This window comes from Larus michahellis, chromosome 15 (genome assembly GCF_964199755.1).
Source record: "Larus michahellis chromosome 15, bLarMic1.1, whole genome shotgun sequence".
In the NCBI taxonomy this organism is placed as follows: domain Eukaryota; kingdom Metazoa; phylum Chordata; class Aves; order Charadriiformes; family Laridae; genus Larus; species Larus michahellis.
The window spans coordinates 10,062,348-10,077,147 of NC_133910.1; the positions used below are offsets into that span (position 1 = coordinate 10,062,348).

General features: G+C 40.2%; 1 protein-coding gene across 50 annotated transcripts in view; it reads left to right on the plus strand.

Annotated features, from left to right (window-relative positions):
• Positions 1-14,800, plus strand: part of STRBP (spermatid perinuclear RNA binding protein) — an 80,501-nt gene that overhangs the window by 15,579 nt on the left and 50,122 nt on the right. For 21 of the 50 annotated variants that reach the window (XR_012590076.1, XM_074608973.1, XM_074608965.1 and 18 more), the window contains 2 exons: positions 9,965-10,140; positions 13,484-13,701. Coding sequence is in view for 46 of the 50 variants with exons in the window: in XM_074608973.1 (XP_074465074.1) it covers positions 10,138-10,140; positions 13,484-13,701 (221 nt within the window). In the remaining 4 variants the exon portion in view is untranslated. Of the gene's footprint in view, positions 1-6,011; positions 7,788-9,964; positions 10,141-13,483; positions 13,702-14,800 lie in introns of those variants that run through there. The other 29 variants (XR_012590075.1, XM_074608983.1, XM_074608981.1 and 26 more) reach the window with 11 other exon arrangements.

Sequence of the window (14,800 nt, forward strand, 5' to 3'; positions counted from 1 at the left end):
TTGTTGTAAATTGATCTCCCTGTAAAGCTGAGAGCACTTTGAATGCTGCTATTGATTGCACAGTCTGTTTGCTTCCCTCAGAGAAAAATGGGTCTGCACCCTCGTTACGTTGGAGTTGCAACAGCTTGCTATGGCGCGCTTCTGTTTCCTAACCTGGATGTCGTGTTGTTAACCTCCACAAACTCACTAAAAAGTGGGTTCCTGTGGCTTGTGGCAAGTGTGTTGCCTCCAAGACACTGATGTTGATCATAGCCTTATATTTTGCTGTTCAGAGGTGTGTTGCTTAATGTGGACAGGGAGAACAAGGTATGATGCTGATTACTTGATCTAAAGAAAACAGTAGTGAATGGCAAAGGCTGAGGAAGCCTTCTGTTAACAAATGAAGAACTAAAAAGTCTCGTGCTGTTGAGAGTGAAGTGGCGCATGAGAGATGACATCATTATCTGTGAAGAGAGATTAAATTAATTCATAGCTCTATGTGGAATTTAAAGAAAAGAACCAAACCAACATAGTTGTGTCCATGTTCTTAAAAATGAGATTCAGGTGGGATTGGAAGATTTATACCCATAGCTGCTTCTTTCCCCCCGAATTTATCTGAAATTCAAAAGATTGAATTGTAACTTCTCAAGTTCAAGATCAATTACTTACACAGTTGCGTTCTCCAAAGACACTGGAGAATGTAGTGCTACAGACACCTAAGCATAATTTTGGCAACTTTTTTTATTTCAATATGTTAAAAATAAGCAAACAAAAAGGGCTGTGGAATTCATTACTTATCTCAGGAAGGGAATTCCTCAGGTTGAGACTGACGGATATAACTTTCACTGAGAAATTAATTTTGCAACCTACCTTGTGGTCTTCAAATTGAGCATTGCCGCCACTGATGGTCCCTGCGAAAGTTGTCTTTTTTTCCTTTTACATAGCTGTGCTCTGCTAACTGGAGAGAAGAATAATAGATGGGTTTTGCAACTGAAGTTGGCAGATCTGACAGCACATGCATGCAGCGTAGATCTGCTGAGGCAAGAAGATGCTGGATTAAGCCAATTTAAAGTATTTTTAGACTCTGATGGTTTTCCAGGGAAATAGTTTTGTTGGGTTTTTTTAATATTAGTTTTGTAAGTCTCTAAATATGTTTGTGGTGCTCTTTCTTCCTCTTAGCCAAGCTAGGACTTTCTACTACAAAATCTTGTTCAAGACAAATAGTGGACTTAAGTCACTAATGTCAGACTGACAGTTCTTTCTCTGCCATCTAACATGTTGGTGTGGATATTGTTGCTAGCTTTCATGCCTAAATAAACTAATTGAAATCTTTTGGTAGAGTTATTGTGCATTTGAAGTAAATAATTGCATTCTGAGGCTGAAAATCGATGGCAGCGAGAGTATTCTTCCCTAGAGAGTTATCCCCATTGCTTCTGTTGTAGGGGTTCTTGCACTGTATTCCGAATGAAATTTGGTAGCTTCTGCCCGGCAGACAGTATTTTTCAATTCTTCTCCCTCGCAATGCTTCCATTACTAACACTGACTAATTGGCTTTGAATATTGTTTTTTTGGAACATGTGCTTTTTGGCAACAATTCTACTAAAAATCCCCCTTTCCCCTCTTTTTTGAGTGAATGACTTAAAATCAATTTCAAGTCAGTCATGTGGAAGAAATTCGTTGATTAAACTGGAGGTTCTGTGTTGTTGTAGCTGAGGGTGCTGTGTCTGCTGAGGAACTGAAGACCTGAGTGGTGCAGCAGCAACAGGAGGATTCTGCTGCTCTGGGCTGGTGAGACTGCACGGCCCACGTCTGGAACATTGTGAAGGAAGACTGTTTCAAAAGAGGAGGCTTTTGTTTCTGAAACAGCCTAAGATCATAGTTACATGTGCTTCTGTGGTATTATATGTTGTGACACTGATCTTCAGACTTCCCTGGAAATAATAATCTAAGCCACAGGAGAATAAGAGAGAAATAAAATAACCGGGTTGTATGGATGAGAGATGGCAAGAAAAATGCCCTTAAAGAAGCTTTTAGTAACCTAGAACCTTTCACAAGATGGTCTTTGACAAAATAGCCATTTAGGAAGTAAAAAATTAACCTGAACTTCAGTAGTCATAGTGGAACTAAAGCATGGTAACAGTCTGATGGAGGATGTGTATTGGCTGAGAGCACAAGAGCTCTTTGCACAATACTTGCAGAGTCTAGTGGTCATCTCTTCCAAATCCTTTTAAATCTTCTCCTATTAAATTAAAAAAAAAATAAAGTCACTGAAGCAGCAAGACTGACATACTAGAAAATGCATCTAAGTGGAGAGGTGGAGAGTCATGAATGTTTAAACTGGCTGAAAGGCAGATGTGCACAGTAGCTAGTGTGGATTTGCAGTATTGAAAATGCCAGCTTCTTTACATATTGACATCAAGGAAGAAATTCTAGGGGAGAAACTGTTGCTTAACCCATTGGGGGTTACTCAAGTTTTAGTCAGAAGAATAGCATTTATTCTTAAAAACTTTTTAATACTTTGAAATGGAAACTTTATGTAAACATTAGAAAAATGTGAATCTCAAATACCGTATTTACATTATATTACTTGTAAGAAAGAATTACCAAATTTGTTTTATTTACAACACAGAGGTTTAGAATCCATGTTGCCTTTCTCTTTCATCTTACTAATTACCAGGATATGTATTAGCTTGAGATGCAGAACACCAAACAGTTAGTAGAGCAAACAAGTTTTGATGTTGCATCATGGAATTGATGAAAAGTGCAATCTACCAGTACAAGCAGATCTAGTTTTACTGTAGGACAGTTTGTTCTCCAGTCTCCCCCTCTTTTTTTTTTTTTAATAAATTTTATTTTATTTGTTACCAACATAGGGAGGGAATGCCAGGACTTTCAGCCTTTTCCATGTATATGACTTTGGCCTCACAGTTCTGTAGAAGACCCATTCTTCGTGGTGGGAGAGTGACATCTTGGTGACCTTGTCCCCATGCTGGTTGTGTGTGTCAAATGTAGTTAGTTGTCAGGCTGCAGTTTAGGTCAACCTGCAGTCTATGGGATATGAATCATAGCAGGCAAGAAACTGGGGCACTGCAGCTATTTCAGTTAAGCTGAAGGGTGCTCGGGAATGAATGTCCTTGGTCTTTATCTCTTAAACATTGTGGCTGCTTCCCAGTATGATTCTGGAGCAAAGAAAACCTTGCAGGTAAGGAAGTGGACACAAATGATATAGACATGGAAAGTATCAAGGAGTTTGAAGGTCTATAAACCTTTAGTGTTGGGATGTGAGTGCAGGACAAGGCTTGGGTGGTGAGAAGCCCAGTATGGCACTAAACTGCACTGTGTGGTGGAGGAGGTAGAACTGTGATTCTCTTTTGGAGAATGTGATGTAATTTCAGGCATAGATCCAGAATTCTGCTTAAACCATCTCTGTCTCTGGAAAAATGACATTGCAGATGGTGAGTGTCATTTCAGTGTCATGTAATCCTTTTTATTAATTTAGTTAATTCTTCAACTTTAATTGAATGTAGTCTGTTATGAATTTCAGATGATTTTGAATGTGAATGGCAAATTACGACTGCTTCACAAACGGGTTTGTACTGCAAAGTAGCATCAGGTTTCCATTGTCCAGTTTAGCCAGAAGAGCAGGAATGCCTACTTTAGGCTACTGGAAGTCAGAAATCATTTAACATTTCACAGACATTGAGAATTTAGTGGTGGTTTCTGCCTTGTCTCAAATTAGTAATTTGCTATTAATTATTTTTGTACTATCCAGTTTGTGATTTTTTTTTATTATTTTATTTTTTTAAGACACTTGCCAGGAAGTGCTCCCTTTAAGAAGTTTTGTTTTCTGTAGTGCTCAGTTTTACAGGCAATTCTGTTTTGGATGTTTCTGACTGGTTGAGCAGGAAATACGTTAAACTATTAATGCTCATGTGTTGATTTGTTATTTAAGTGTCAACAGCCAACTTTAAATTCTTTTTTGCACTTGGTCTGTTTCTAATCAGTCTTGCATCTTGATACCCATACCAAGAGATGAAGGCATTTTCAAAATTTTCATTTCAAAATTATTTCATTAGGGACCAATAGAGACCACACCACTAGGTGTGACTGGTGTGCTGGGTATTGTGCAGGGGCCAGGGGACACGAGGCCATAAAAATTTGGAAAGAGATATATGTAAAAAATACCTTGAGGACTGCAACTGGTGTGCTGCTCTGAAGACCACATAGTGAGTTTGGTGGCGTATCTTCCTGTCCTCAGTAGTGAATAGTAGTTTAAATCCTAAAGGAGAAGGATTTATATTCCTTCCAAAACTATTTTTCTTTGTTATACATTATAATTGGATATCTGCAGTTATTTCTACTAATGTATGTATCTTTCTGAGACTGGATGGTGTGGTTCTATATAAAATACAGCCTTTTCTTCAAATGGTTGTATATATGCTCACACTGTGCCTCTGTGTTGCTTTCTTAACCTTCCTGTTAGGCTAGTGATGATTTCCCCTTAGACCATCTTTTCTTCACCCTCTTTTCAGGAGCTAAAAATATGAGCTATGCTCTGTACATCCCTGCTTGCTTTTACCTTAATTCATTAATCTAGATTAACTGATTGTTTGGCTTTAATTCTTCAACTTCTTCAACTCCTTTACCAGTGTGATTTATTTTGGTTGTTTTTTCATTCCTGGCTCTACCACCTGGAGGGGCATCCATGTGTTCACCCATTTTCAGTTGCAAGTGCTTTGTTGCATCTTTGAATGCTCAAGTTCTCTGTCCGTGCCTGTCCTCCTCGGCACAGCTGAATTCTCTCTAGGAGCTCTCTCAGTAGCTTCCTCCACGCTGACAAGTGGGGCTGCTGCTTTCCTTGCACTGCGAGGATTGGCAGAGCTTTAGACCATAGAAGATGACTTTGGTTCCTCCGTTCTGGTGATTACAGGTGCCATGATTCCAGATCTGTCCATCGAGTATATGCCTACCCTGTCTTTGGCACTTCTTAAAGCTTCGTGTTGGGGCTGCCTGGCAAAGGCTACTCCTAAGAGATTTCCGAGTATAGGAGCCTTTTCTTGAAATGTTGTGAGAACTGAACTGGCAGGAGTAATACTAGACTCAAGTATTTGTTGTATGAAGTGTAAGAATTTGCCAGAGGAAGTACTTTTCCAGATTTTAACTGTAGTGTTGCTTTGTAATTATTCATTTGGCTGGAAAATTCCAGGCTTCTAAAGGCTAACCCAGATGCAACTTTGCCAGGAATTGCATTACTTGGAAAATAATAAAACTCCTATGAATATACAGTCTCCAGGTGAAATTGAATGCTGAGCATATTGCTGGAAGCAGTCTGAGTCTTATTAAATGTGTATCCCAGTGTTACACTTGCACTTCTTTACGGAATGCTTATATGGTTGCAAGTGGCAAGGATTTCTCTGCGGATGGTGGTGAAGAATGAAGAAACCAGTTCTCTACAGGGAGTTCGGATTTAAAATAGTAAATATCTGCACAAGTAGAAGGTCAGTCATACTTTGCAGATTTCTCTGCCCCATGCTCCTCACTGAATCCTCGTGAATTGTATTTCTTATCAGTTCCCCTCGGTTTGTTGATACTCTTAACATGAGGGAAAACTATTTTGATATTTCTCTGTCAGTTATTTTGACATTAATCAACATTGCAGATCTTGTTTTGTTTGGTGTCTGGGTACATCATAAAAAGAGTTGCTGAAAGAGTTCAATTATAATATCAGCATCTCTGCCAAATGTATTGAGCTGTTCTGAAAAGCGGCTTGTCTTTTCTGACCCAGATACACAGTTTCCAACTGTGGGAGATGCTGCCAGAAAGCCTCTTGGCAGAAGGCCAGCAATAAAATTATACTGCAGAAAAACATAACATATTTTCAGCAGCACTTTGTGTGGTGTGACGAAAAATTACCTGTCTCCTGAATGCAAAGCAGAAGTCAAAATAAACTTGCCATTTAAAGTTGCAAGCCTCTTATTCTGACTTCTAAATGTAACAAAAATAGGATATAAATTGCACTGACCCATTCTGTATAAATTCCAGTTCTCTTCTATTACTGTGTCTGATACACCTCAGGCTGTGTTAGATACTCACTGGTTTGTTATTAGCAACCTTACTTGTCCTTGCTGCTCTGTTAACATAAACTTTGAGTGATCCTAGGGTGGTTTATGCTGTAAACTGTATTTCTCATGGGCAGATACTAGTGTAAGGGTAGATTAGGAGGGTGGAGGGTGTTTTTTAATCCTTCAGCTGAATATTGTTCGTGTGTGTCTTCTTGATGTAGCATTTAAAACCAATTTTTCTGATATTCTACTTGGCCTGGCCAGGTGCCTAAACAGCAGCTCATTGAAGTGGGGGTTTGGAGGACTGGAGTCCAGTGACCCTGACTTCCTCTTCTCTCTTGCACCAGTAACACCCCTGTGCAAGGTGCCGCTCTGTGCTGCGAGGGGATACCAGGGTGCCAAATGCAGTTCATGTCTCCTTTCTCAAAGCTTAGAGTTCTCAGATTCTGATGCTACGTTTCAGTCCCCGTGCAGTAAAAGTGCCTGTTTCTCCTGCTTTTTCACTTTTCTGTTCACAAGCGCTCAAAGGGAGATAGCATATTCATCACTTCTGGCTGTTTAAATGTCTGTCTCTTGGGAACACAACTGCCAGATGCAGGAATATCTCCTACTACAAAGGCCTCATCTGAAATTCTTTTCCTTGTTTGTCTTGTGCCAAAGCATAAACTTCCGCTGTGAAGGATGGGATGTTTAATGGAAACATTGTTCGACTGTCAGGGTGTTTTAATAACATTTCTAATGTGTCAAATCCACAGTGACTTTAAACCACATGCAGACTCTACTTGGCTCCTCTGTGACCTGGTTTGGAGACAGCAAGTATTTAGTCTTGTTTTACACTTTAGGGCCACATGATGCCGAGGTAAAGTGACTTTCTCAAGGTCATCAAGGTCTCGGTAGTGCTAGTAGCTTTTCCTAGAAATTTTCTTGCAAGTGTGGGTGGCAGCCCCTGGCTAAGACAACCATGCATTTTAATATTGTGCTTTTTAGTCTGGGTATCAGCTGTTACTTCCCTAAGGATGCAGGGACAAATATCCTGCTATAGCCTGGTAGTAAAGTGAGGCTGTTAGATTTATGGAATTGCTGCTCACTTCATATAATGCTTTCTGATGTGTTTGGTGCTGAGCTATGTTCTGCTGCCTTAGTCCATATGGTAGGAGCAGATTTGATTTTAGTTTTCCTTAATTTAATTCTGCATGCTGTCAAACGTACTTTGTTCTGTATATTGTGTCTGCACTTTTATAGTAAACTCCCTCCTGTTTAGTGTTTTTGTGGAAAATTTTCTCTCGAAGTCTGAACTATATTAGGTTTTCACTCCTGTGCACATTTCTGTGAAATATTCTTAGGATGTTAATGACTTGAAAGACATTGTATATCAGTTTCAACTTGACTTTCGCGTTATCTTTTTTTCCCGGTTTTCTGAGCTTTATAATAAAGATCCCTTTGTAATTCAGCTGTATATGCCCTGTCCTCAGCCATTCAATACTGAGAAAAAGGGGCAGGTAGAATCAAACTTTTAAATACCGTCATCCAACAGCTTTTACTTGTCACTGGAACTTGAACTTGTCTTGAAAACAAGATGGTTACTACCCACTGAGGCAGAGTATTGAGAGACGTTGGTGCTTTTTGCTTCATCTGTCCAGTAGAAGATTAACCCTCATCATAGCTGTGAAACAGTTATCTTCGGTCTGTTTCAGATTTTCAAAGAACACGGAAAAGCACTCAGCATATCCCGAATTGCACCTTGAGGTGAGTCTGTTTCCAGAGCTTTTGCGGTAGTTTGCAGACTTGCCCTCTAGACACCAGTCTGCTCGGCAGTTTACCGAAGCCGGAGAATTTGCTCAGCCAGCTCTCTGTGTCCATCTGCTTTCAATACACTGTACAAGCTGATAAGCAACAGCTTGTAGGAGTCTTCGGAGGGAGGCCAGGCTGGAGTGTTGCTTGGAGTCTAGAGACACCGTACTGGGCATATGCTGAAGTCAGCAACACATTCCAGTGCCCTTCTCTCTGCCTGGAATTGCCAAGTTACAGTTACCAGAGAAGATAGCAAACTGAAAATGTAAAATGTAGGAGTCGCGGGGAAGAAGAGCATGTGAAGATAGCTGGTATTTAGTTTGCAGAGAGAACTAATTTGAAATAGATAGATGATCTGGAAATGCGTCTCGTAAAAGTCTCTCTAGTTTGCCATCTACTGACTTAAAAAGCATATTATTATTATAGAAAAGGAAAACAAAAAGACCTTGTAAAGAGTCTGGTTGCTTCTGGAGATGGTGAAAGGCTATTAAATGTGGAAGAGCTTATGACTAGCTCATAGAATAAATAGTGCCAAAGAGTAATACTTCCTTATTTTTCTTCCCAGCTGCCCCTGATTGGCTTTCAGGATCTTGTCAGAGGAGAATCTGATTCTGTGAAAGAACATCCCCTTCCTTGTTAGCTGCTGGGAAGCAATTTGGTAGACTGTTAATATACCTTGGTAGGGCATATAGCCTTTGTGATAAGAAGTGAGGTCCTTCAGGGGAAAGCTTGCTTTTCCCCAGTATTTTTAGTATGACTGCATTTAACTCTCTTGGGGTTTCTTCCTTGGCAATCCTTAGCTGCTGGAGCAGACAGGCCCCTGCACAGTGTTCATGTCTGGCTGCTTTTTGTTTTACCCAATTCTACATCCTAAATGCAGTGGTGTGAGATGCAAACAACAACTATTAAGCACTTGCTGCCAAAGCTATTGGTCATGTAAACCTGCTTCATTTCTTCTTAACTAGGAAAATAGTGAAGTAGGATTTGTTGTTGCCTTCCCCTGGCGTGTTCAAATCTCTACGGGATGCAACATTTTAATTATTCCCTGTCACACCCCTGAGGTTTAAGCAGCTACTCAGCTTTCAAGTCATCTTGCCTATCCCTCTGCTGTTGCCAAACATGCTTTTAATCTCTAACAATGTCGGGATTCTCTGACAGACAATATGCAACATATTGCTAGAGAAGGAGGATCGACATGTAGGAGAAAAGGAAAACATTTGAGTGTGTGTGTGTCAGTCTGCAGAAATTTACTGACTGGGTTTCCAGTTGCTTCAAAACATTCCTGAAAAGCTGATGCAACAATATGCGCAGTAAAAGGAAAACACGATTTTTCTGCAAGGACTAGTGTGTCTTGCTATACAATGAGCTTATGCTTTCCTCTCTCACGTTACCTGCTCTGTTATTCTGCTCTGCTCTTGCCTTACAGAGCGTTTATTTGCAGTCCCTTCTGCTGCCAGTGCTGGTGTTTGTTTCCTAGTTTAGTACAAGAGGGCTGCTCTTGCAGGATCTTCTAAATGTTCTGTGCTGTGAAAAGCAGTGCAAGGGCAGCAAAGGCGGTGTGGATAATTTCAGCTGAACATTCTCACAAGTCTTATGTCTTCAGTGTGTTATAACGCAATTGTCTTTTTTTAACTAACAACTTAACAGTTATTGCCACCTGAAGTCTTGGTTCTTGTTGTACAGCATCTGGCACATTCAAGATCTAGGGCTGCGCTGGGGATTTCAACAGATAATTACTTTTTGATAATTAAATATAGCGCGTTTGATTCCTAATGCGCATGCAACATAAAAATAGAGAATTCTTGAGCTGGTTTCACACAGACCATATTTGAGATGTTGGATTTCCCATCTTCGTTGTTTCAGAAACTTAAATTGCCAGGTGGCTGACAAACCACACAGAGATAAGCTCTAACTGGCACGGGAAAGTCGTTACATATGTGCGGGCACATTGCAAAGAGTTGCTTTCCCCTGTAACATCTGCTTGTTATTCAGGAATAAATGGTTCAGTGACTGCCTCCCCATCTTGAAGCCTGCTTGCTTTAATCAGGAGTTTGACTTAATGTGCTGCATTGAACACTTCCTGGAATTAACATGCCATTTCTTCTGGTTTCAAGTTGTTTCTCTTTTTGCAGGTGAATTACAGAAAGTGACTTCCAGAGCATCTTGGCTGTATGAACTCTTGAGCTGTCAAGGGACTGAGAGGCTTATGAAGAGGTTCTGTCAGGCAAAACAGTGCTTAGCAAAGACACCAAGGAGGAGGGAAAAGGAAAAAGGGAGGGAGAGAGAGCTGAAACACTAACAAACCATGGTAGGTATTTGTCATCTTTCATGGGGTTGCATTAAAAATATTCTCTGCTGACAGTCTTGCATGGGGCCTGATGAAACAAGAGTAAGGGGATTTTCTGACCTTGCACTAAATTAGAGATGGTACTGCATGCTCTGAGCAGAGCAAATGAGGTTTGATATATTGTCAGCCTCTCAAAACCAGAGAGTTGTCTTGTGAGCCTGCATTACATGAATTATTAAATATGAACGAAGGGGATGCTCATAAGATTTTCTAATAAAACTGGCATTAGCAAGCTGTAGCAAACAGTATAAGTGACCTTGAACTTGCAATTGCATAACCAAATGCTGATATTCCCTTTCTACCTCTTCCTCACAAAAGCGAGTGTTGATTATTCGTATTTGTATGTGTGAAAAGCTAATTGATTGTGATTCTATGCACACTTTGTCAATAGTGTAGATGAAATGTGTGTAGTCAGATATACTTGGTGTATATCGTTTAAGTGAGGAGTCACTTCTAATTTGTCTGGTAGCGGCTGCAGATTGGTAATGCCTGAGATGTTAAACTTGTAAAGCTGTGCAAGTAGGAATTATTGTGATGGTAAGATTCTGAAGGATGAGTTCACAAAAAGGCAATAAGCCTACCCAGTTCCTGACAAATAGCTGTGGAGAGCAGTTTAAGCATATTTGTATATTTTTAAAGTCCTCTAAGGGTTATTACTGAGAATGGAAATTAGAATAAATGCAATAAATTTTAAATACAGTTCTCTAATGTTTGTGTAGCTGATTGCTGCTGATGGACTGTGTGTTTATATTTATGTTACAAAAAAAAAAAAGACCTAAGATGAGACTTTTACCTGTTACAGAGCACAAAGGGAAGAAGAACACTTGACAAAGCAGAGTTGTCAATATATTGTATTTTAAATAATGTCACATTTTCCTATTATTTTTGGCCTAAATTATAATGAAAAATTAATCTTGTCGGTCCCTGTTTACTGGAAAAGGAAAAAAAAAAAGTCCTGTAATTTATGAGTTACTAATTTGTTCCTGTTTGGCTGTTTTTCCTAATTGATATTTCATGAGATAAGAGATGGTGAGGGTGAATTAATAAATCCAGCTTGTCAGTTTTCACTGCTGAACTGCAGCTTCTTTCTGTATCCATGTTGCGAATAAGCCACAAGAGGGACCTCCTGGAAGCATTTTGCAACCTATGAAAGTGCTGGGGATAATACCAGACCCTGACTGATGAGTTTCTTGCCTACCTCAATTGTCCATCTGGGTAGGAACACAAGGACCTACTGAATGCAGTGAACCAGGAAATCATGACCAGTTCCTTAACAAGGATTCAACCCAGAGGCCTTTGAGATCCTTCAAAGGCCCTTTTTGTCCCTAAGTGCGTACTGTGACAAATCCATGAAGTAGGGGTGAAAATGAAACCTACTTAAGGTGTTTAATGTGTGGGAGGAACAGAGATTTTTGCTTGGCGATTCCAAGTTCTGGGAGGCTTTCAGCAGTGATTGCTGTGTCTTTGGAGAGCAAGACTTAGAGCTCTTCTTGCCAGAGGTCTGTGCTGTGATGGCAACTGGCCCGGGTCACTGTTTAGATCAATTAAGTCTCATCAGGATAGTGTGTGACAAACCATAGCTTCCCAGCACAAGTTACCCAACCGCTTAAGTTTACCTTCCTCAGCAGTATCACTCAGGACTTTGAGTTTCACTGCAAACTCTTCTAATTAGCACTCTAATATCTTCCCTTTTTTTCAAATTTTTTAGGAATTATTTTGGTCTTTTCTTACCAGTTCATCTCTATCCTCATCTTCATTCATCCCTTTGTAAAGCCCCGTGCAGTTTGCTAAGCCTCTGGCAGCAACATGTATTGCCAATGACTTCATCTGCAGCAGTAACAAAACCATAAGGGAATGGCTAATTGTCCTGTTCTGAGGTGTGTTGCCATTGTCTGTAGCATAAATGGAGGAGAGATGGCTGTACTCAGCACGTCCAGAATATTTATTCTCTCCAAATACAACTTTGCATACCTTTTACAAAATAGGAATCTGCTCCATGTTCTCCTTGTCTGCCCTCCTTTCCACATGCTTTACTCAGCCTGCTCTCACCCTAGAATGCTTATGTTCTGAATTTCCCTGCCTTGAAATGAAGTTACCTTTGGGAATAAGGACCTGGCTTTTCCCTTTGCTCCGAGCTATCCAGCTGCTGAGGGCTGACCCAAACCAACAAAGTTCACTGAAATTAGGAATTCCTTAATTCCTGCAAGTATTCCAGGGTATGGAAGCCCCCCCTCTCTTTCAGTGCTATTGCTCACAGCTCCTGTCTCCATGAGATGTAGATCTTTCAGGCAGGATCAAGGCCTAAGTGCTTTCTCCCTCACTTTGAAAGTGTAGTCTAAATAAACAAGCTAGTCAAAGGATGAGGCAAGTCAGAGACACTTAATAGTGGAATGAGTTGCCCAAGATCCTAGACTCTCTGTTGCAAAGCTGGGAATGAAACTCAGGTTTTTTGGGTCCCCTGCTTCAGCACTGTAGCCTTACACCTACTTAGCCAGCCAGACCGTGCCCTCTTCTCAAAGAGAAGCTTGGAGGGGAGGGCAGGGAGAAGTGAGGGAAAAACAATGAAAATGGGAAAAAAGAAAATGAGGGGGGGGAAGTTACGAAAGAACAAGATGTAGAAACTCCATTTCTAGCCACTGCAAACAGAGTAATGCATAGTGCAGGTCTTGACCCTGTTTTGTATTCACCATCATTGTATATGGGAGTACGGAGAATTGTCTCATCCTAGACCGAAGTTCTCCCTTTTTCTGATTTGTGGCTAGTGCATGCACCATCACAACTTCCACTTATGGTGGACTTACCAGACAAAAGATTAAATTCAGCTTGCTTAATTTTCAGATGCCTGTAGTGGCTTATCTGGTACAGCAGTCTGGAATTCTGTAGTCACATGTGGGTGGGTGGGGAAATGCACCTCTAAAGAACAATTTATCTCTTCCTAAAGTAGACATAAACATAAACTCGGCTCCAGATGTGCCTGGTAGACATAAACATGAGCTGTGCTCCAGATGTGCCTGTTCCTCCCAGTAGCCAGTAAAAGGATTCTAGAAGAGTTGAATTTGGGCATCAAATATTAGGAGCTTAATGCTGATTTTGCAGTAGTATTTGGTTTCTTTCTTCTTTTTTTTTTTTTAATTTATTTAAATAAGGATAAGAAATCACTCCTGTATGATTATAAGCAGTGGTCATCATAAAACACTTTCCTACATCTGTCAGGGAGGATTCCCATTCAGGCAATGTCCTTCTATTGATAATCCAGTAACTCTGTTCTTTTCCCCCCCCCTCCCTGTTTCCCCCTTCATAACAGAGATCTATCCGATCTTTTGCTAATGATGACCGCCATGTTATGGTGAAACATTCAACCATTTATCCATCTCCAGAGGAACTTGAAGCTGTCCAGAACATGGTATCAACAGTAGAATGTGCCCTTAAACATGTCTCTGACTGGATGGATGAAAAGAACAAGTCTACAAAATGTGAGGGTGATGTGGAAGCAAAGGAGGAAGCTGCAGAAAGCAATGCCAAGTGAGTGAGCTGAGCTTCATAATGTGTTACTGTGCTGCTCTGAATGGGTTCCTTTCCTTCTAAATAAGAGTTGCAGTGTTACTGGATTCTGTTACATATGAACGTTCATAGGAGGAAGTGGATATATTTGGACTTTTTGAGGTGGGAGCACGTAGGGTGAGTGCAGGGAATAGTAATAAGCCCAATGTGGGCAGCAGTTGCTCTTTATTTATTTATTTTACTGTGATGGTGTGAAGTTGCATTTACCAAACTTCGTGTGATACAGTAGTTCTCTACTGAGTGTTTTGGGACTTCATCTGGGTACATCTGGTAGCAGAACCAGCGCAGAGATGTAGTCAAAGGACTCTTTCCCTTTCCGTTCTAATGACGCATGGAATATTAAGAAAGTCTGCTGCTACATGGGCTTTGCCCAGTAAGTTCTGATATTAAAACTGATAAAGAAAGTGTATAAGAATATGGTTATTATTTCACATATATTTGTTATATTTTCTGACACCTCTTATGGCAGTGAGAGGTTTATTGTGAGACCTTTTGTAATTTTTGGGTCCTGGTAAATGATATATCTGTGAAGTTGTTTACACTTTGGAATGGTGGGAAGTATAGCCTACTTTAGCAGTAACAGATCAAAATACACTCTGTATATTGTATACTTCCGGAGTAAGATACAATTCAGTGCAGGTAATGCAGGAGGATCTAGCTCTGAATCAAGAAGACTATCAGTTTTTAAACTGAAAATATAGTCTACTGATACAGTGTGAAAGAGACAGCGATTACCATTGTATTTATCAGTTAGTCCTAAATGCATAATGACATATATCTGGAAATTCAAAAGTGAAATATTGCTTCCTATTTTATCATAATAATGTGGGTTTTAGTTGTTTCTAAATATCTCGTAAATTTTGAGAGTAGCAGTCAGGAAATAAGGTGTGAAGCCCTGCTGTACCCCGCTATCTGGATGTACTTCAGTTTAGAAACAAGAACTGTGCTATATTAACTGAGGAAGTTTGTGTGGCTGGGAAGAGCAGAAAGCATTCATGGCTTTAGCTGGTTTCCCAAGATTCTACAGAAAATTCGTCAAGTCTTAGCAGTGTTTTTCCAT